Source organism: Branchiostoma lanceolatum, chromosome 12 (genome assembly GCF_035083965.1).
Source record: "Branchiostoma lanceolatum isolate klBraLanc5 chromosome 12, klBraLanc5.hap2, whole genome shotgun sequence".
In the NCBI taxonomy this organism is placed as follows: domain Eukaryota; kingdom Metazoa; phylum Chordata; class Leptocardii; order Amphioxiformes; family Branchiostomatidae; genus Branchiostoma; species Branchiostoma lanceolatum.
In genome coordinates, this window is record NC_089733.1 from 13,944,725 (window position 1) to 13,964,592 (window position 19,868).

General features: G+C 42.7%; 2 protein-coding genes across 3 annotated transcripts in view; one reads left to right on the plus strand and one right to left on the minus strand.

Moving 5' to 3' along the window:
• Positions 1-19,868, plus strand: part of LOC136446509 (fibrillin-3-like) — a 34,834-nt gene that overhangs the window by 9,087 nt on the left and 5,879 nt on the right. For both annotated transcript variants that reach the window (XM_066444901.1, XM_066444900.1), the window contains exons 5-22: positions 6,910-7,026; positions 7,513-7,635; positions 8,189-8,311; positions 8,746-8,868; positions 9,292-9,414; positions 10,101-10,229; positions 10,734-10,841; positions 11,456-11,590; positions 11,883-11,999; positions 12,597-12,722; positions 13,448-13,557; positions 14,215-14,279; positions 15,085-15,278; positions 16,094-16,243; positions 16,628-16,708; positions 17,282-17,351; positions 19,230-19,273; positions 19,716-19,803. In XM_066444901.1, coding sequence (XP_066300998.1) covers positions 6,910-7,026; positions 7,513-7,635; positions 8,189-8,311; positions 8,746-8,868; positions 9,292-9,414; positions 10,101-10,229; positions 10,734-10,841; positions 11,456-11,590; positions 11,883-11,999; positions 12,597-12,722; positions 13,448-13,557; positions 14,215-14,279; positions 15,085-15,278; positions 16,094-16,243; positions 16,628-16,708; positions 17,282-17,351; positions 19,230-19,273; positions 19,716-19,803 — 2,026 coding nt within the window. The remainder of the gene's footprint in view (positions 1-6,909; positions 7,027-7,512; positions 7,636-8,188; positions 8,312-8,745; positions 8,869-9,291; positions 9,415-10,100; positions 10,230-10,733; positions 10,842-11,455; positions 11,591-11,882; positions 12,000-12,596; positions 12,723-13,447; positions 13,558-14,214; positions 14,280-15,084; positions 15,279-16,093; positions 16,244-16,627; positions 16,709-17,281; positions 17,352-19,229; positions 19,274-19,715; positions 19,804-19,868) is intronic.
• Positions 349-5,142, minus strand: LOC136446510 (uncharacterized). The gene is made up of 2 exons (XM_066444902.1): positions 3,892-5,142; positions 349-1,886 (listed from the first exon to the last, which is right to left on the minus strand). Exon 1 carries the CDS (start codon positions 4,975-4,977, stop codon positions 3,958-3,960), a length of 1,020 nt encoding a protein of 339 aa, XP_066300999.1. The 5' UTR covers positions 4,978-5,142; the 3' UTR covers positions 349-1,886; positions 3,892-3,957.

The following is a 19,868-nucleotide window of genomic DNA, read 5'->3' on the forward strand; positions in this document are numbered from 1 at the left end:
GAAATTCGAACCGTGTTACTGCTAGCACGCGGCGTGGCTATGGCGTGGATGACGTGTCTACTGATCACGTGAGCTGGGGTTCGAACGGCTAATTAGCATATTTGAGCCTTCGCTCAAATCGTCACAATTATCCGCACTCTCACACAAGAAGGAGAAGGAGCCTGAGTGGGCTTGGTAACTTTAATGTATAGCAGAGATTGTCGAACACCAAGACCAAGCCCAGCGGGAGATTATGCGAGTAGGGAAGAGTGCGGGAGTTGCGACGAGAGGAGCGTGGTGGAGCAGTAGTGACAAGCTACAGAGAGTCTGTAGTAACTAGGCCTCGGTACCAAGGAATGTGAAGAAGTGTGAGCTGCCGATAAGATATTACTGGTGGCATCAACTGGTATACGGCCGTTGTTTGTAACAGCAAAACTAGTAGTAAGTAAATTAGCCAGCGCCAATACTAGTGCAACTTAGCAAGCTAGGGAAGACTGACGACCAACAGTTAAACAAACTAAACAGCCTAAGGCTAACAGGTGAGCAAACTAAAACAACCGTAACCTAACAGTTGAGTAAATAACCTTAACCTAACAGGTGGGTAACTATTTTAAACAACTGCACCATTGTCTCTAAGCCACAAGACGAATGTATAAACACTGTCCTAAACACTTGATTATATGACATGTGTGCTGTCATACTGAACCAGCCGCTACTAGTACTAGAGTCCGAAGTGGGCTGCTGATAATGTCTATAGGAGTCCGCTTCGTGAAGGAAGTCTTTCTACTGCAAGTACATCTGGAGAATCAGTCTTTGCTAAACAGTCCCTTCAATAGACTAATCTGGTTGCTCCAGCGAACTGTTCTGGGGAGTCAGTCGTTGCTAAACAGTCCCTCCAATAGACTAATCTGGTTGCTCCAGCGAACTGTTCTGTAGCTTCTCCGCGATCAGCTTGGAATACTCGCACCTCTTGTCGAAGGAGCAGTCCAAGTACAGTTCGAACGCGTTTGAAGACCAGTCGCCTAACAGTTTAATCACCTGTGGGTCAGCACCGCAGTGCCACGCGTAAGTCGCCCCGCCGCGTCTGAAACTATGTCCCGAATAACTCCCTGGGGTGAAGCCTGCCGCGGATAATAACGACTTCAAGTGGTGGACGAACGTGTCATGGGTGAGGGAGATGAGTCCGCCTCCGTTACCTGGGACCAGGAACGCCGGCCCGTCTGGGTCGGCCGGGATCATGTTACACATATTGACGTATGCGTACTGAGGACACAGGGGATGCCCTTGCAGTGCGGGCAATGGTAGGAGAAGCACCTTTTGCCGAAACTGGATCGTCTTCGACCAAGTCACCTGAACCAGGAGTCCATCCTTGGAAACTTGAATGGCGCGACGCGTTAGCTGCTTGCGTGGGTCGAATGCTGACTGTGATCGCGGTACTATGTTCGACTTCCGTAGCAATGTGAAGAAGGCCACGCAGAATGCTGCCCACAGCGTGGCGTGCATGGGCCTTGTCAGGTCCAACAACTCCCGGATTTTGAGCAAAATGGCAGGCGTGATAGGGAGCTTTCTCTCTGGCACATGTGGGGAACCTCTACGGAAGGAAGACACGACGAGCTTCAGTTCGAAGCTGTTCTCGGGCGGTTCGAAGTCGTGAAATCGGTGCAACATGCGTGCCCCGTGTACATACAGCTGGACGCTACTCGGGCTCCGCAAGGAGCGCGTAAGGAATTGTGCGTAACGGGTGAGAGTTTTCGAGTCAGTCGGTAGAGCAGGTAGTTTGAAAAACTCACAGAATAGTAGAAATGCCCTCCACTGCGTTCGGAAATTGGCGAAAGTGCCCGCCGCGAAAGCCGACAGCTTTGCGTCCTCTACGTCTGAGTCCAATCGCCGTAGCAGGGTGCAGGTACCTGGAAAGATTACAGTGTGTCAGTAACTCGAAATGTCGTGGGCAGACAACAACGCTGGCTGTGCGCTGCCCGGCCGTCAGGCGTTTGAATTCGTTCTCGTGGTACTGCGAAGTCGACCAGCGGCTGAGGTGGTCACTCGAATTCTGCCTTGTGGCAACGCCCGCTGGGGGAGTATCACTCGTAGAGTCGCAGGTACACCCGACCTCAAAACCGTCACTCGAATTGTGCCTCATGGCAACGCCCGCTGGGGGATGTACAGTCATGGAAACATCGGCTGCTCTAGAGGAAACCTGACTTTGCCTGGCGGCGACGCCCTCGTGGAGGGGAAACGAGGCGAAAGAATCTGTACCAATTCTTGTCATATCTAGAAGAACATTGTCCGCACCGCGCAACGAATGACTGTCTGAATGTCTTGAAACTACTTGCTTTTCGCCAGCCGTGAACGTGACTGGTGAACCGTGGCAGTTCTGAAGTGAAACACTAGAATCAAGGCTTGGTTCGATCGTCACATCAATACCGTCTGTGGTATTTCCGGCAACTATACTCCCTTCGTCAGAAACGAATATTTTCTCCCTCTCTGCTACAACAACATCAAACATCCTGAACGGAAACACGATAACTGCTGGCCTCTGTGCCTGCAACATCGCTACAAACTGTGTGGGAAGACCCGCTACGCTCATCACTGTGGCGAGTTGAAAACTGTAAACAACTGTCCGAAACGCGAGGGGCATTGTCTGAGCGGATGGACATGTCGCTACCGTCAGTGGGAGGTAGACTGTAAACATGATCCACACTGTGGCGAGTTGAAAGTCGGACGATGCTGAACGAAACACGAGAACTATCGTCTGTGTTGATTGAGACATCGCTACAATCTACGTAGGGAAGGCTGTTGAAACTATCCGCGCTGTGGCGGGTTGAATACGGAAAAACTGACCGGGTCGACTCTTCAATTGTTGAGTCGCAGGTACACCCGACCCGAAAATTGTCACTCGAATTGTGCCTTGTGGCAACGCCCGCTGGGGGAGTATCACTCGTAGAGTCGCAGGTACACCCGACCTGAAAACCGTCACTCGAATTGTGCCTTGTGGCAACGCCCGCTGGGGGAGTATCACTTGTAGAGTCGCAGGTACACCCGACCTGAAAACCGTCACTCTAATTGTGCCTTGTGGCAACGCCCGCTGGGGGAGTATCACTTGTAGAGTCGCAGGTACACCCGACCTGAAAACCGTCACTCGAATTGTGCCTTGTGGCGGCGCCCGCTGGGGGAGTATCACTTGTAGAGTCGCAGGTACACCCGACCTGAAAACCGTCACTCGAATTGTACCTCATGGCAACGCCCGCTGGGGGATGTACAGTCATGGAAACATCGGCTGCTCTAGAGGAAACCTGACTTTTGCCTGGCGGCGACGCCCTCTTGGAGGGGAAACGAGACGAAAGAATCTGTACCAATTCTTGTCATATCGGTATTGTCATAACTGTAAACAACTGTCCGAAACACCAGGAGCATTGTCTGAGCGGATGGACATGTCGCTACCGTCAGTGGGAGGTAGACTGTAAACATGATCCTCACTGTGGCGAGTTGAATGTCGGACGCTACTGAAGGAAACACGAGAACTATCTGACTTCGCCTGGCGGCGACGCCCTCTTGGAGGGGAAACGAGACGAAAGAATCTGTACCAATTCTTGTCATATCTGTATTGTTAAAACTGTAAACAACTGTCCGAAACACGCCGGAGCATTGTCTGAACGGATGGACATGTCGCTACCGTCAGTGGGAGGTAGACTGTAAACATGAACCTCACTGTGGCGAGTTGAATGTCGGACGCTACTGAAGGAAACACAAGAACTATCGTCTGTGTTGATTGACACATCGCTACACTCTGCGTAGGGAAGGCTGTTGAAACTATCCGCACTGTGACGAGTTAAATACGGAAAACTACTGACAGAAGCGAGCTGAACGTGGCTACTAGAAGGAGACGGACGTGGACAACAGAAAAAAACTCACAGTTCTCCGCACGGTAGTGTCCCCGGCTCTTGAGCCGGTCCCCGTGCCCTTGGGTGGGCGTGCTTATCACGCAGTGCTGTCAGCCGTCTGCACTCGCGTCTGCTTGGTTTCCCGCCTCTTGCGTTCGCAGTCGGCTTCTGCGTGCTTGTATTTCATTGACTTGCTCTCCCAGCAGAATCGACAGCAGTGGTCGAAACGGCACGTTGAGAGGAAACAGCTGTTTTTGTTGAAACTCCAGCATATCCGCGGTGCTGTCTGTGTTGACGTGCCGCCATCACCGGAATCCGCCGGCTTGAGGTTGTCCTTATTTCCGTCGAAAAACATCTCCTTCAAATGCGCCCAGTCCGACCACACGCCTGGGACGCTCATTGCCTCGCTGACCGCGGCAGCATGGAAAGTACGCACGTGAGCCCACTTGTACCTAGCCAATCTGTCGAAGCAATACTGCAGCACAGAGAGACGGCCGAGCAACTCCGAACGTGGCAGATTCTCAGAACGCAACAACGCCATACATCCGGACATAAACTCTCCGAGAGACAATTCATCATACTTCTTCGGTTCGGAGCTGTCTAAGTTGTACACGAATGCTTCTGGGGACAGCGGCTTACCTTCGTCTTTCCTCTTCTTTCCGGCTCCCGGTAGCGCGTACTTGGTGTCCACTGCATGTTGCAAAACTGCGTTCTCGCGTAGCTGCTGTAAGGTGATATCTCCCTCTCCTAACACCATCTTGTCTTGCTGGCCTTGTAGGGGTTTCCCGGTAATGGTCGCGCGGGCCGCCATAGCTGCTTGTGCTTGCTTGAGTTCGTCCTCCAAGGCGGCGACCTCACTCTCCAACTTTACCTTAGCCAGCTGCTCGAGCAGTGCCTCCTTCTTTTTCTCTAGTTCTGCAGTGGCGCTCCCGTGCGACGGCGGCTCTGTCTCCTCCGGCGAGTCCTTCACGTTGTCCTTCTCTTGGCCATGTGGTGGGGGAGGGTCCTTGACCCGCTCGGATGGAGGGTCTATCCCCTCACAATGCTTACTCCCTTTACCCTTCGGGTGCAGGATCAACTCCTCGCCGCAACCTGGGCATCGTTTCCGTCTCACCATGGTCGAGTAAAGGGCACAAGGCGGAGATTATAACTGAGAAATTCGAACCGTGTTACTGCTAGCACGCGGCGTGGCTATGGCGTGGATGACGTGTCTACTGATCACGTGAGCTGGGGTTCGAACGGCTAATTAGCATATTTGAGCCTTCGCTCAAATCGTCACAATGAATAAAACAAATACATGTTCCTGTAGCTTGAATACTCGGATACTTGGATACTCAATTCACTCCATTAGCTTTCATACAAGTACAAACAAGTACATAACTAATCTTCCTGGTCAGGAGTATTAAAACAAACATACATATAACAAACTCCATTGATACATCTTACATGTTCATTAACACATATTACATTTAATTTGACACATGTGCCAATACCACTCCTGTAATATATTACCGCATGTGCTTGACTTAACTTGTTTATCATATTACCACATGTGCCTTATCCACTCCTCTTTACACATGTGCTCTATCAATTCTTGTCTAAATTTACTCTTTATTTGCTGCCATTTTTACCCCATGTGGTAAGCTATTCCACATTGATATAGATCTATATACGAAAGTCTTCTTCAGTGCATTTGTTTTGGGCTTCATCAGACTGTACGTGTCTCTGCTGGCGTGGCGTGTATTGTAGCTGTGGGATACAGGACACAATTGTTTGTCGATAACTTTTGGTTGGTGTGTGGAAAGGATCCACTGTACCTCGGAGACAGTGTTGATTAGAAGCCTTTGTTTAACAGGCTGCCATGAAAGCGATGCATGGGGTATTGTAATCACGGAGTAGTACCAGGCGTGCCGCTTTGTTTTGCATGATTTGTTACAGCAGTATTTCAATGTCTTCTGTGAAGTGGCAGACTAAAAAGGTGAGCAGTAATCAATGTGTGACAGTGTGACTGTGAGGGATTCTGTTAGGAGCTTAAGCAGTGAAGAGTCCAGGTAGGTGGCACATTTCTTTATCATTCCCAATGAGCAGGCCATTTTCCTTGCCGTTACTTTTGTATATGGCTGTCCCAAGTTAGGCACTCATGAAGAGTACTACCCAGGAGTTTAGTTTCCTTAACTTGCTGGATAACTTGGCCGTTCGAGTATAAGGTGAGTACTGGATTCTTTTATTTGGGGCTTACTTCCAACTGCCATTGACTTTTTTTGGAAGCATTGAGGAATAGCCTGTTCATTAGAACCCAGTCACTTCTGCGATCCAGCTCCATCTGCAGGCTGGATGTGATTGTTGAGATAGACAGTGCACATGTGTAGCCAGATGTGTCATCAGCGAACATAACTGAGGTAGCTTCTGTTGTGACTAGTGGTAAATCATTTGTGAATATGCTAAAAAGAAGGGGTCTGAGACAGCTCCCTTGAGGAACTCCATACATCATCCTCGAAAGAAGAGTTGGAGCCATTGAAGTTAACATATTGTAAGCGTTTTGAAAGGTAGCTGCCCATCCATTTAACTGCACTGCTGTTGAATCTATAGCATTGTAGTTTTCTGAGAAGGACATGATCAACCAAATCATATGCAGCCAAAAAGTCAAGACTCATTATTGTCAGGACAAAAAATGGACGACATAACAACATCAACAAGGAATGAGAACATGAAACAGTAACTGTTACTCAAGCAACGAACTTGATAGATTTTGTAAAGGGTAAGACATTGCAGGTAGCATCCAGTGACGAAAGGTAGTAGTATTTTGGAAACCATTTCGTAAAGGTAGTGGATGCTACATGAAACATCTGACCGTTTCCAAAACCTATTGATTGATTGAGTAACTGATTTATTGCATATGTCTATTACCTGGATGTCTAACGTTCAATGACGTATCAGGTCTATTAATCTTAGTGGGCAGTCACATGATATGAGCCTTTGTTCCTTAATCATTCAAGATTTTGGTCTTGTCCCGATGAAATTTAAATATTGGTTTGTTCTTTACTGACAGAGGTGGATCTGTGCCTGACTGACCCCTGTCAGCATGGCGGCAATTGCACAAAGGTTACGGGTGGCTACATGTGTGACTGCACTGGGACTGGCTACATGGGGAAGGACTGCACTGAAGGTGGGTGGTTAGGGCTTTCTTGTGTTTGTCAAACCAGTTTGGAATCATTTCTTCACATCAAAGGAGTAAAGTATTGTTTCTGGCTTGTCTGCCTCTTGATGTGTGTGTAGTGTGTGTATGTGTGTTGTGTATGTTTGTGTGTGTGTATATATATGTTTCTGCAAGTTCAAACATACACAATAAATATTGCCATACGACCTCGGTGCTGCTATTTTGTCTGTGAGACAGGAAAGGTCACCAAGCATTATGGGTAAGGGGGTGAAGTCTGCCATCTCTGATGCCTCGTTGTATTACACGATACTCCCTTACTGATGGTTATTATAGGCTTTGATTTAAAACAGGAAGCTGACATGTGTTGCACAGTTAAGTTCTTCAGAATCTGTATCATGATTCTATATATCTTATTCCGTGCAGGTTATCAAATGTACAGAACTGTATTTTGTTGCCAACCGTAAAGCTACATTTACAACCATTTATTGCCCGCAGATGTGGACGAGTGCGTGTCAGGTGACCACACGTGTGATGGCAACGCCACCTGCGCAAACACTGTTGGAAGTTATAACTGCAGCTGTAACAGCGGTTACCGAGGTGACGGGATGAACTGCACTGGTAAGTAAACATTTGACATGTATGGAAGCAGTGGTGTTATTGACTCTGATTACTTATGAATGTCTACCTATCTATTTGTCTATCAATGAATCTCTCTAACTATCTATTATCTATCTTTAATTTAGTATTTTTTCTCCATATATCTATCTTTAATACAATATTTTTTCTCCATATATCTATCTTTAATTTAGTATTCTTTTCTCCATATACGTGTATCTATCTTTGATTTAGTATTTTTTCTCCATATATCTAATTTTATCTAAATATCTATCTCTCCCTCTTTCTCTCCCCTCTCTCTCTCTCACTTAATATATGTATATTTGTATACTGTATTATATATATTTATATATATTATGAGTCAATATTGTTGAATTTTTATGCAGTGATGATGATGATACATACTTTTAACAGTCTTCAAATTTGTGCTTAACAAGCTCTAGAAGACCTCTAGTTGCCTTTAAGTTAGCAGTTCTTGTGCCTCATGTTTGTGTTGTGTTTTTAAGGATTAGATTACTAATTGACCGGCTGTGTTGTTGATATTCTCAACTTACAGACGTCAACGAATGCGATGAAATGACGGACAATTGCCATGAAATGGCCACCTGCCATAATGACCCTGGGTCATTCCATTGTGACTGCAAAGTTGGACAGAAAGGGAACGGCACATACTGTGAAGGTGGGCAAACCTAGCCTTATTTTCACAAGATTTTTCATTAGATACATGTATTCTAGGGTCAGCTTTGGACAGTTTTGTGAAATAGTGTGATTATAGATTAACAGTTTGCGACTTATATAGAAACTTTGATTAGCCTAAGTACCAGCCTCCGTAGTGACCGCTTGCTAAAAAAAAATCGCTTGCTAACCACGGTGGTTATCAAGCGATTTTTTTTCAGCCAGCAATCACTACGGAGGCTGGTACTCAGGCTAAACTTTGATAGCAAATAGATTTATTTTTCTTACTATTGGATGATTGTGTACCTGAAATGTGTTTGTTTATTGTTTCTTAACTTTTTCTATTTTTAGTCTTCATTTTCTTTTGAGAGAAGTGTATACATCCCATGAAAATAACTAATTGAGGCTTATCGTTTCTTTGTGTGTTTTTTTATACAGATGTTGATGAGTGTGCATTTGGGATCGATGCCTGTGATGATCATGCAGTCTGTAATAATACAGACGGGAACTACACCTGTACCTGTATTGCTGGGCACGATGGTGACGGTTTCAACTGCACAGGTAAGCACGGGTGGGGTCAGCCGTATATGAAATAAGCTTATTTTCTGTTGTTTGTAGATATTCTATTGAGTTATGCAACTTTTGATGTGAGGTACAATAGGAAAATCATGAAATATTGCTATGCTATGGAAATCCAATCTTTGTACATTGATTTTTCGGCAACTTGAACATGTTTTTGGAAATTTTCAGGCAAAGTTGACCTTCTGGCAAAAATATAGTTGATACCCCTACAGATACAGATGGAGGCATTTATCCCAAAAAAGGTGCCAAAATGCATATCTAGCAGGAAAGCTGGTTGTAAACATTCCTTAGTTACAAACTTTACAAAGCTGTTTGATTGAGTGAATAACTCATGTTGTAAATCAAAGTTTGAAAACGGTCAAGTTTTTCTTCCACAAAATATTCTTGACTTTCTGTCTGCAGATGTTGATGAGTGCACTGCTGGCTCCGACGACTGCCACGACCATGCCACTTGTGTGAACACGGAGGGGAGCTTCACCTGCGAGTGTAAAGTCGGGTACACCAGAAATGGCACAGAGTGTGTAGGTAGGTACATGTACAAGTGGCTACATGTAAGGGTACACTTGTGAATCTACTGTCTTAAAAATTTTAGATGCACAGAAAAAAGGATGCATAACATGAGTTAAAGATATTGCAATAGAACTTGTAAGTAAAACTTTATTGCAAACCTTATTGCCTCTCTTCAAAACTTGAAACTGAAATTCAATAGCTAACTTGAACATTATAAATCAGTAATACAAGAAAGGTTTAAAAGTCAATATGCTGTATACACACATTACCTTTAAGTATGTAGCCCTCCACAAATAGGTGCACCAGTGCACCAATAGTCAAAGATTAGGTGCACAGCTCCAATTTTGGGTGCACAAAAGTGCATACACCCAGTATTTTGCGGTCTGGTTCATATTTTGGTCTGTTGAAGACCCGCCTCTATTTACCAAGATTTCTGATAACTATGATTCACTTATTTTTTCAAAGAAGAAGAAATTAAGAATTTCTTACTGCAGTAGTTTATGCTGCTGAACGGCATTTTAAAGAAGGGACTTGAAAGTCAAAGTCTACAATGAACTTCAACTTGCTTATTGCCGGAAGCCCCAAAATATGGCTTGCCGCAAAATGTACTACTGTTCTTCTGTGTCATTTGGAAGTGCAATTTTGTCTATGTTGGGGGTACGGTCGTAATGACATAATGTTTTCGTTCCTGACACTGACAGATGTCGATGAATGCTTCCTTGGTTCGGACTTGTGCCAGTTTATCTGTGACAACACCGATGGGTCCTACACATGCAGGTGTCCTGATGATTACATACTTCAACCCGACAACGCAACCTGTGTGCTGAACGGTGTGTCTCTTAGCAACTATCCTTTTGAGTTTATTGAGATACCCTTTAGCCCCTCTAGGGGGCTACCGGTAACCTTCCAGGGCTCATTAACACTACATGTACATCACAAAATACATCCATACTTTGCAGGAGAGCTGAAGACAACCATGTTTTTGTGGGGATTACAATTGAAAGTGATTGAGTACACAGTTTTTGGACAATCTACATGTACATAATGTTGAGGCTTTGGGTTCAGATTGTACTCGATTGAAGAACACCATGTATATCACATTTGGACTATGTTGTGTAAAAGTTGCCAATGTCTGCTAGATATAGATATACTAATGGTAAAATAGATTACTGGTAGGATGAAAAGGGATCAACCAAAACTGCTGATTTGGAGCTGGAGTAAGAGTAAGAAAAAGTTGATATCACAATGTAGGAATATCATGGTCCTTGAAATTTAGAAAACGAAATTTGAAAAGACCGAAGTTTTGTTAAAATGTTGTCGTCTTTTGGGCGCAGGATCATGTCCGGTTACGTGTAACGATCCGGCGTACTGTGTCGTGGGAGAAAACAGCACATGTGCCTGTCCGCAGGGGTACGTCCTGGAGAGTGGGGTCAACTGTGAAGGTAGGTCATCTATTACAATTAGCCTAGAAAAACAACCCTTAGTCTGTATTAGTTCCATGTTGCAATGGCCATAGATCACACTAGATATAGTATTATAGTAAGTAGTATATTCTTATACATGTATAGAACTAGATTGTTACCTATGTTGTCTGTAATTTGCCATACATTGTCACTGATGCAATTGTTGTGCAATAAATCATTCATTCATTCATTCATTCTTTCTCAATAGAAATCAATGCAGATCACTTTGAATTCTTCATTCCATCTTTTTGTTATAATTTTCAAAAGTTTTCACTGCTGCCTCCCTCATCTTGAAATTTGACCTACTTCCCATAGAGTTTTGAAGCCCTTCAAATTTTGTTTTGTTGAAAATAGGAGGTTGAAGACAATACTGACTTAGTAAAACATAAAAATGTACAGGTTTAGAGTCAGTCAAGGGAGGGATTCCTCCTAAGGTGAGATGTCACCCTGGCATCATGATGATGATGATTTAAACTCTTATTATGCCTATCCATTAGAATATACTTTTTCTGTAGTAAACCTGTAATATGTAGATGATGGGAAAGCTACAAGTAAGAGGAGTCCTAATATACCTTGTAATATTTTCTTTGCAGATATCAACGAGTGTTTGAACAGTACACTTAACATGTGCGACCCTCTCAGTGGTACATGTGTGAATAAGGATGGTGGATACAGCTGCGAATGCGATGCTGGTTTCACTCTACAAGCCGATGGGACAACTTGTCAAGGTTAGCTTCATTTTTTGCCGTCTTGAAAAGGTTGGCTGTGTCATTCCCATAGCTTTTCCCTAGTGTTTACACACACACTCACTCTCTATCTGGTTTAACGTCTTCTTTTCCCTATCATCTGGGGTTTATCTAGTCTGTATAACACAAACTCCAGCTATCCGGTGATTTCTGTCCCCTCCCCGCGAGGCGGTTACAGGGCGGCGAGTGGTCACAGGAGGCTTGATTGAATTCAGGCTAGGGTTTATCCTTTAAAATACCTTGTTCATTTTAGTTTTCTTCTTTGTGGTTGCAGACAATGATGAATGTACAGATCTGTGCAAGAATGGAGACTGTACTAACGTACCTGGAAGCTTCAACTGTACCTGCCACGCTGGCTATAAGTACAACCCAACAACTCAGAACTGTGAAGGTGAGAGTCATATTTTACTGTGAGTAACTCTATCCTTGACCTTGAACGAGGACATCAGTGATGTCATCTTGGGAGACAATGGGTTCATCTGCACCACTCAGTCAGGTCTTCCATTAGCGATCAAAGCTCTGTTGTAGGTATGTCACTGAGCGCAGTATCCCTTTTTAGTTTGTCAATGGGGGTTGTGCATCTCCTGCCCCTTCTCCTCTGTTGGCTCCCAGAGGATAAGCTGGCTGGCTGTCAGCTCGGTATGCCGGACGCAGTGTCCAGCCAGTGCCATCCTTCGGTGCCTTATCTTCTGGGAGAGTCTAGGGAGATCACCGTAGAGTAAATCTATCAGGACGAGTCAGACATCATAAAATTGTCATTTCACTGAGTGATGTTTCTTTTGCACCCCCCACCCCCCTTGCTAATCTTTATGTTTCAATATCTGTCGTTCCTTAAGTTATTCATTTGTTTTCGTACAGTGGGTTTGCGTCTGTGTACTACTTGGTGTAATATACATTCATAGAAAAGATTTTGCAAGAAAATGCTGTTGAGTAAGATGATAATATTTATGTTGTTCAACCTACATTTTTTACACCATCTTTCATGTAGATGTAAATGAGTGTGAGGAGCAGTCCATAGTCTGTGGTGAGAACCAGAAATGTGAGAATCTGATTGGGAGCTACACCTGCAAGTGTCTGCAAGGCTTCTACAGGAAGGGTGAAAACTGTTACAAAGGTAGGTAGAATTAATCATTTGCCATGATAGAAATAGAAATAAAAGTGAATTTATCTTAAGAAGAAACAATTTTCATTTGTTGTTAATCTTTATTCTTATTCCGCAGTTACTGATATCAGCTGTTAACTACTGTAGAATATTTGCAGTGGTTTTGTGTTGAGCTTTCATCACACTGCAAACATGCCTCTGTCTACTGTACTTAACTACTATATTGTTACAACTGCAAACTTTAAACACAGCTAACACATCCGTAGTGATGTCAGCGTGGCGTAACGATTAGAGCGTTGAACTCGGAATCAATAGGTCCAGAGTTCGATACTCACCATGCCCCGACATTGTGCCCTTGGGAAAGGCACTTTACACTACCTTCCCGGACAGTGGAGTGATGCCCACCGAGCCTATTCGGCTAATCTGTCAAACTGTGTGCCAAAAAACACACTGCGGATTTGGTTGCCGATGTGCCAACATCTAGCACATTTGTCACTGAGAACTGTTAGATTCTAACACATCCGTTCCCCTACTATTCACAGCAGGCAGTATGTACACAATGTATGTTAGCCCTATCTGATAAGTTACACCTTTTGCAAAATTGTTTTATGATGAAACAAAAGTTGAAGTTTCTTTTTCCATGAATCTGCAGCATGCATGTGTTACAAAGACAGTAGAACTTTCAGGTAAAAACCACATTTTGATGATGATGTTTGGTTCCTGAATCTTCTTTCCAGCGACACACACGTTTGCAGGACAGATCGAGTTTCAGGATACCTTCACACCGGAGCTTGGTGACCGAGAAACAACAGCCTTCAGAGAGAAGGCACCCATAGTGGAGGCAGATGTGAGGACTAGGCTCTTAGACTGATCCATATTAGGATGTGTTGTATTGTGTGGTGTAATGGTTAGACTGTGTTTGGCCCAGAATTGAGAGGTCCCGGGTGCAAACGTTAACCTTTGACCCTTGATCCCAATATTGTGCTCTACAATGGGAAAAGCACTTGACCCGAATTTCCCACTACTGAGCAGCCTTTGTAACCCCTGCTTTCGTAACCCCTGCTTCTCTTATTAAGTCATTTTAGGTCCTCACTTTCAGTGATATCATGCTTGTCTCAATCATAATGTTTCTGACTTACATGTAGGGAGAAGAGATGCTCTTTAAGCCTTTGATATTTGGGTTTAAGAAATTAAGGAGATATCTGTTGTGTTCTGTTTACAACAATCATTAATTTTGATCCTTGACTAGATGACAATTTGTGCCACTTTTACTAAAAGCTTCTACAGTATATATACATGTATATAAACCCTCAGTTATTTGTAGAAGATGATGTTTTGTATTCTTGTTTATTTTGACTGGTCTTGCACACTAATTTTATCTTCTTGTAAACGACAACCTTGAAGGCACTATGTGAAAGTAATTGATAATTCTATACATTTTTTTAAACCAATTTAGCACAACTACATGTTTTTGTATTTGTTGATTTTTTTTCTTCTTTTTAAGCTCAACAAGCCCTATAGGCGAAAATACCCAACTACTTTTGAGAGGACTGAAGTCACAGCTTTCAGGTTTGGATGTTATCTTTTATTTCACCTTTGCATGGACCCAACATAAAGGAACAAGATTTAGAAGACTTTTATATCATAATATCAATAGTATGTTGCTTTTTGCCAATGTATGATGTAATATACATTAATTTGTATGCTATATAAGTGCTGAAAAATTTATAAGACAGTCATTATGAAGGTTTGTTTCATTGTTCTCAAGTGGGTTGTAGAAGAGAAACAAATTGTTGCTTGTCTAATTGTCTTTGGGATTGTTACTACAATGCATTTATGTAAATCATGTAATAGAAGTACTGTACAACACAATACAGGCATATTTAGTATTACACTGCATGTAAAAGGTCCTGAAACATTCTTAAATAAATTTTTGTGTTGTTAATCATTTTCTACATAACTTATTATTATAAAGAACCCTTATGACATAACATCTACTAATATAATTCCACCAGGGTATGTAATTTCGCCACCCTGAAAAGATATGTCCAAACAGACCTCCAACCCGACGTCCTCCAGTATAATTATGCACTCCTATATATATAAACTGCATTACTGGGGGGTGCTGCACGAGAGATCTCTCACACTCACTGCTTTTCAAAGTGGCGGATTTATGTAACCCGGTGGATTAATGTTAAGGGCTAACAGCATGATGATATACTAGGCAAATAGTATACATAGTGGACAACCTCAATCAAGCGTACAAACTCACGCCACATCTTCAGAAAAGACGCTGTAGCCACATAGTTCCTGTTTAGAACTTTATTCATTAGCCCACAGCCTAATGATATACATGTACATGTTTCACCCGCAGCTCAGGCAGTGTGATTGCTCACTACGACTTGCTGTTTGCTGTGCCACCTGGCCAGGACACCACTCTGAATTCTGCAGACCTGAGCACAGAACTGAAAAACCAACTGCAGCAGAGTTGTACAATGGTCAATGGAGAGAGATTGTGCCAACTTGGAAGCTTAAGTGGAGTTAATCTTACAGCAACCAGAGTTCAAGGTAAGATATAGTCTAGATCTGAGTCTTCATCTAAGACATTTTCAGCCTCTTTGGGCAATCTAGCATGATATAATGTACCTTTGTCATGATATTGCACCCATAAGCAGCAGTAAAATTTGACACTTTTGATTTCAGGAGAATTTTCATAGCAATATAAAAATATATTGACCTTTGTGGATGATTTAAGGTTGTGACAATGTCACTTTTCAAAATCAAAATCGGCATTGATCGTGAATTGGGGAAAAAAATCACACCAGCTTCATATTGTAAAACGTAGAAGAGTCTGCCACTGGTCAATTAGGATTTTGTTTGATTGATAATAATACTTGTTTGTCACATCATTAAGGGTTATGATACTGAAACATTATGCCATTGCTGGTCTAAGTCAAGTCAAGGTCTAATATACGTACTATATGCGTCTGTGTGGCATAGTGGCAGTGCATCCGGCTATGAACCAATGAGACCCAGGTTCAATCCCCAGGGTTGTACCCAGACATGTACGGACATGCACCCAGACGTTGTGCCCTTGGGAAAGGCACGTAACTCATATTTCCCATTTCCCAAGCCCTACAGTAGGGTTTGGGTTGGCGTTAGGAAGGGCATCCAGCCGTAAAAACTCTTGCTACAAAAAACACTTGATGAGGTCAGTCCACGGGCTCCTCCATCAATGTGCAAGCACGTCCAACCCCCATATGATGGGGAATAAAAGACGTTGAATTGGATAGAGAGAAAAAGAGAGAGTGAGAGATACATGACAGTATGTATTGACCCAAGTTTCCAAACATTCATCATCATCATGATTTTTCCCTCCACAGACCTGAATGAGTGTGCCTCCCCCGACAGCCACCAGTGCCCAGCCAACACCGACTGTGTGAATACTGACGGCGGGTATCGTTGTGAGTGCTCAGACGGATACCAGGTCGACCCCAATGTACCAGTCATTGATGGGAAACAATTTTGCACAGGTAACAGTATTATCAATGTCAATACCGTTTATAATAGATGTGTTAAAAGCCATTGGTTTGTACACACTTTAAAGTGTTATGAGATTAATGTGAAACTTTTGCAAGATTAGTATTTACCTTACACTCAGATATAGCATAGTCATGAATGATAGAATTTTTTCATCTCAGTCTGCACAGTAGCTATATGCAAACGAGAAAATATAGATTGCATACTAGTACCTCACCTTTTATAAGAATATCACTCAGAGACTAAACTTTCAGATCAATTGCTATGTATGTCACAGTTATTGTTTTTTTATCTTTACTGGAAGTCTATGGTTTGAATATCACTGTTGTCAGTTTGTGTCCCGTGTCCAAATTGTGATGATTCCTTCCCTGTTTCAGAGTTGGACCCATGTGAAAGTAACCCCTGTGATGGCACTGGGTACTGCTACCTGAAAACAGATAGAACTCATGAATGCAAACGTGGGTGTGCTTTATGTGTTACTTTCTGCGTACAGTTTTAAGTTAAAGGTTTTTGTTGCTGGCTCATTTATGAATAATTCAATTTCAATTTATTTATCTAACCTTCTCAGATCTACGGATCTGTTTTTTCAGATTTCCATCGGCACAAACATTAAAAATACAATCATGGAAAGAACAAACACAAGTATATACAAATAATGTTACATGTACAGATGTATAGAACCAATGAAAATGATCACACTATATCGACCTAGTCCGATCAGTTTTCAGTTCCAGTTTCGCTACAGTCTATTTTTAAATGCGGACATTGGGTTCATGTTAAGCCTCAGTGTCAATAGTTTCTATTGGTGCTGTCCTAAAGTTTATCTTGTCTTTTTTTTTACCATACAACCTTACAAGTCATTGGGTAATTGATGTCTACCTACTGTACTGCCTTTCTTGATAGTTTACCAAAGAGGGCTGCTTATACCTTTTGTTTTTAAAAGTTCTAAATTCTTAATTGAGCTTCAAGCTTGGTCAAATATCATTTGTTTTGAAGAAATAATGTCTAAGTCCTCTCTCTTTTGCTCGCAGGTTGCCCGTGCCTGAATGGGGGAACTTGTGTGACGATCCCACGTGGTGACAATTATCACTACACCTGCAGGTTGGTGTTTTCCGGTTGTTTTAGTAAATAAAGGGTGGATGTGGGAGGGGGGCTCATACATGTAGCAACTGTAACAGTTTTGTTTCACACAATACATGACGGCCAGTTATACTGAAATGTTCTCGAGTTGAACAAACATGACTAGCAAACTCATCCTGTAGTTGTGATGATCTTGCCCACATTCAATGTGAGTCACGCGAGGTCAGAGGCTGATACACCTAATTAAGAACAGTAATTTGATGTGATCTCCGATGCTCTCACAGTCCTATCTGTTGAACTGCCCCTCAAAGCCTCCTTTCTTTACTCCATAACCAACTTGAGCTGAGTTTAGGGATGCGTACCGGTTATAAAGGTCCGGTTATTACCTGAAAAAACGTTTCGGTTCAGGTCCAAAAAACCGAAACCCAGTTTTCCGGTTTTTTCGGTACTGGACCGGTAAAAAAATCTAGCACTCACATTATATCTTTTTCATTCTAGACCATCTTAAACCTTCCGTAAATCGCGAAATTTGCGCTCGAAAAAGACGAAAACATTGCCATTCATGGCGGTCATATTATCTGCATGCTGAGGTACAACAAGTAATCTTTCCCGAAAACGATCTTTTCTCCGTGAAAATATCCCAGCACCACCACAAGACAATGTATCAGGTCATGAAATATGTTGTGATTAGTAAAGAATATTCCTATCGCGGTAGATACACCGTTAGATTGTGCAAAACACGATCAAAAGTGGCGTTCTCGGCACCGATCGAGGCGCTAGGCGCCATATTTGTTTTGAATTAGCTGCTCTCGCGAGATTTGATATACCCCGGTAGGGTACATGGAAGGTCAGCTGATCTAGACAGCGAGACTTCGCGAGACTTCATGACCTTTCACCCACAACCGCGGGAACTGACGTGAGAAGACATGACGAACTGTTTTCGTTGACGCTTGGGCATATAAAGATGTCATCCCGCAGCATAAAACGGAAAGGGCAAAATCTGTCCGGGGCAGGAGAAGCTGGCTATTATTTTTCTGCCACAAATTGGATAAAGATGGCTTGATCGCGGCAATCAGGGATATGTTTCTGCAGTGGGACTCCCAAAAGGACTGTGATATCCTGTGATATCAGCGGTGCGGAACTTGCTGCTAATGAACTTCTAATGAATACCAGGTGCCTTGATCAGATGAAGGGCATGCCAGAATGTCAAAAGGCCGAGTTCAGAGAGAAATTCAAGTACAAATGTATATATTTTTTCAATTTTTTTTTTTTTTGCATGTTATTTTTTTAAAATGTGATTTGTGTTGGACTCCAACTTGACAAAGTCTAATCTCATTTATTGGTTTCCTTTAAAAAGTGATTTTGCTCTGGAAAATATTTTTCCTTTCACAGTCTTGATCAGTCCTTATTTCGTTCATTTTTAAGAACTTTAATAATTCTACCTTATTCTGATAGAAGAAAGCAACAGACTTAGCATTATACTCTCAGGTTAGTGTACAATAACATGATATCAGTCTTGGTCTATGACAAACAGCATTACACTGGTATAAAAGTACATGTATGTGTATCACAGTGCAATGTAAGAACACTCCAAGTACTAGTAAATAGAAGTTTGGCAATTAGTCAGATATGCCATGGGTTCAGGTCGGACCTAATAGGTCCGGACCTGAACCTAAACTTTTAGGTTCAGGTCCGGACCTGAACCTGAAAATGGATTTAGGTCCGCATCCCTAGCTGAGTTCAACAAAAACATGATTTTTCTGTTTCATCTTTGCTAACTTAAAGTTATTTTTTAATCATATGTTCTATAGTAAGAGTTGAAATCAGTTTGTGTTATACTGATACACCTGTCCATGTTGTCTATTTATTTTGAATTTGTTTACTCTTGTTGTTTTGCAGCTGTCCAGGAGGTTACTCCGGAGATAACTGTGGAAGCCAAACAGGTAAGGAAAATCTTTTACATGTCTAGCATTATACTTAACCCAAACATTTCAATGTTGTTGCCATGCAGATGTATCATATGCATGGTAGCCATTTATATTTTCATGTATATCACACAGTTATTATAATACTATCTCTAAAATCACTATCTTACTCGGTTGTCAAAAGTATATGATCTTATACTCTGATATAGTTTTGTCAACTTACAGTTGGGTGCACAATTTTTATTTTGCAGTCAAACCAGGTCCTGTACAAGTGATGGTGGTCCCTTATATAATTTTCCATTTGACACAAGCCTTAAGAATCCTGTCTATAGTGACCACATGTCCACTTAGACCAGATTTTATCGATCACCCACTTGTTCTAGTCTTGGGCAGTTTTAACTGTCATTAGTTCTTCACCTGTCAAGCTTAGCTTAATGTTTATCTTGTGGTCTCCCACCAGTGTTCTTCATCGCCACCATCGCCTGTGGAGCAGGGGCGGGTCTTTTCCTGATCATCCTGGTCATCGTGGCTGTGTGTGCCTGCTGCAGGTGAGTAACATGTGGGAGATCTAGAGGGGTTCGAGGGAGATGATTTTCGAAAAATAGTCGTGGCT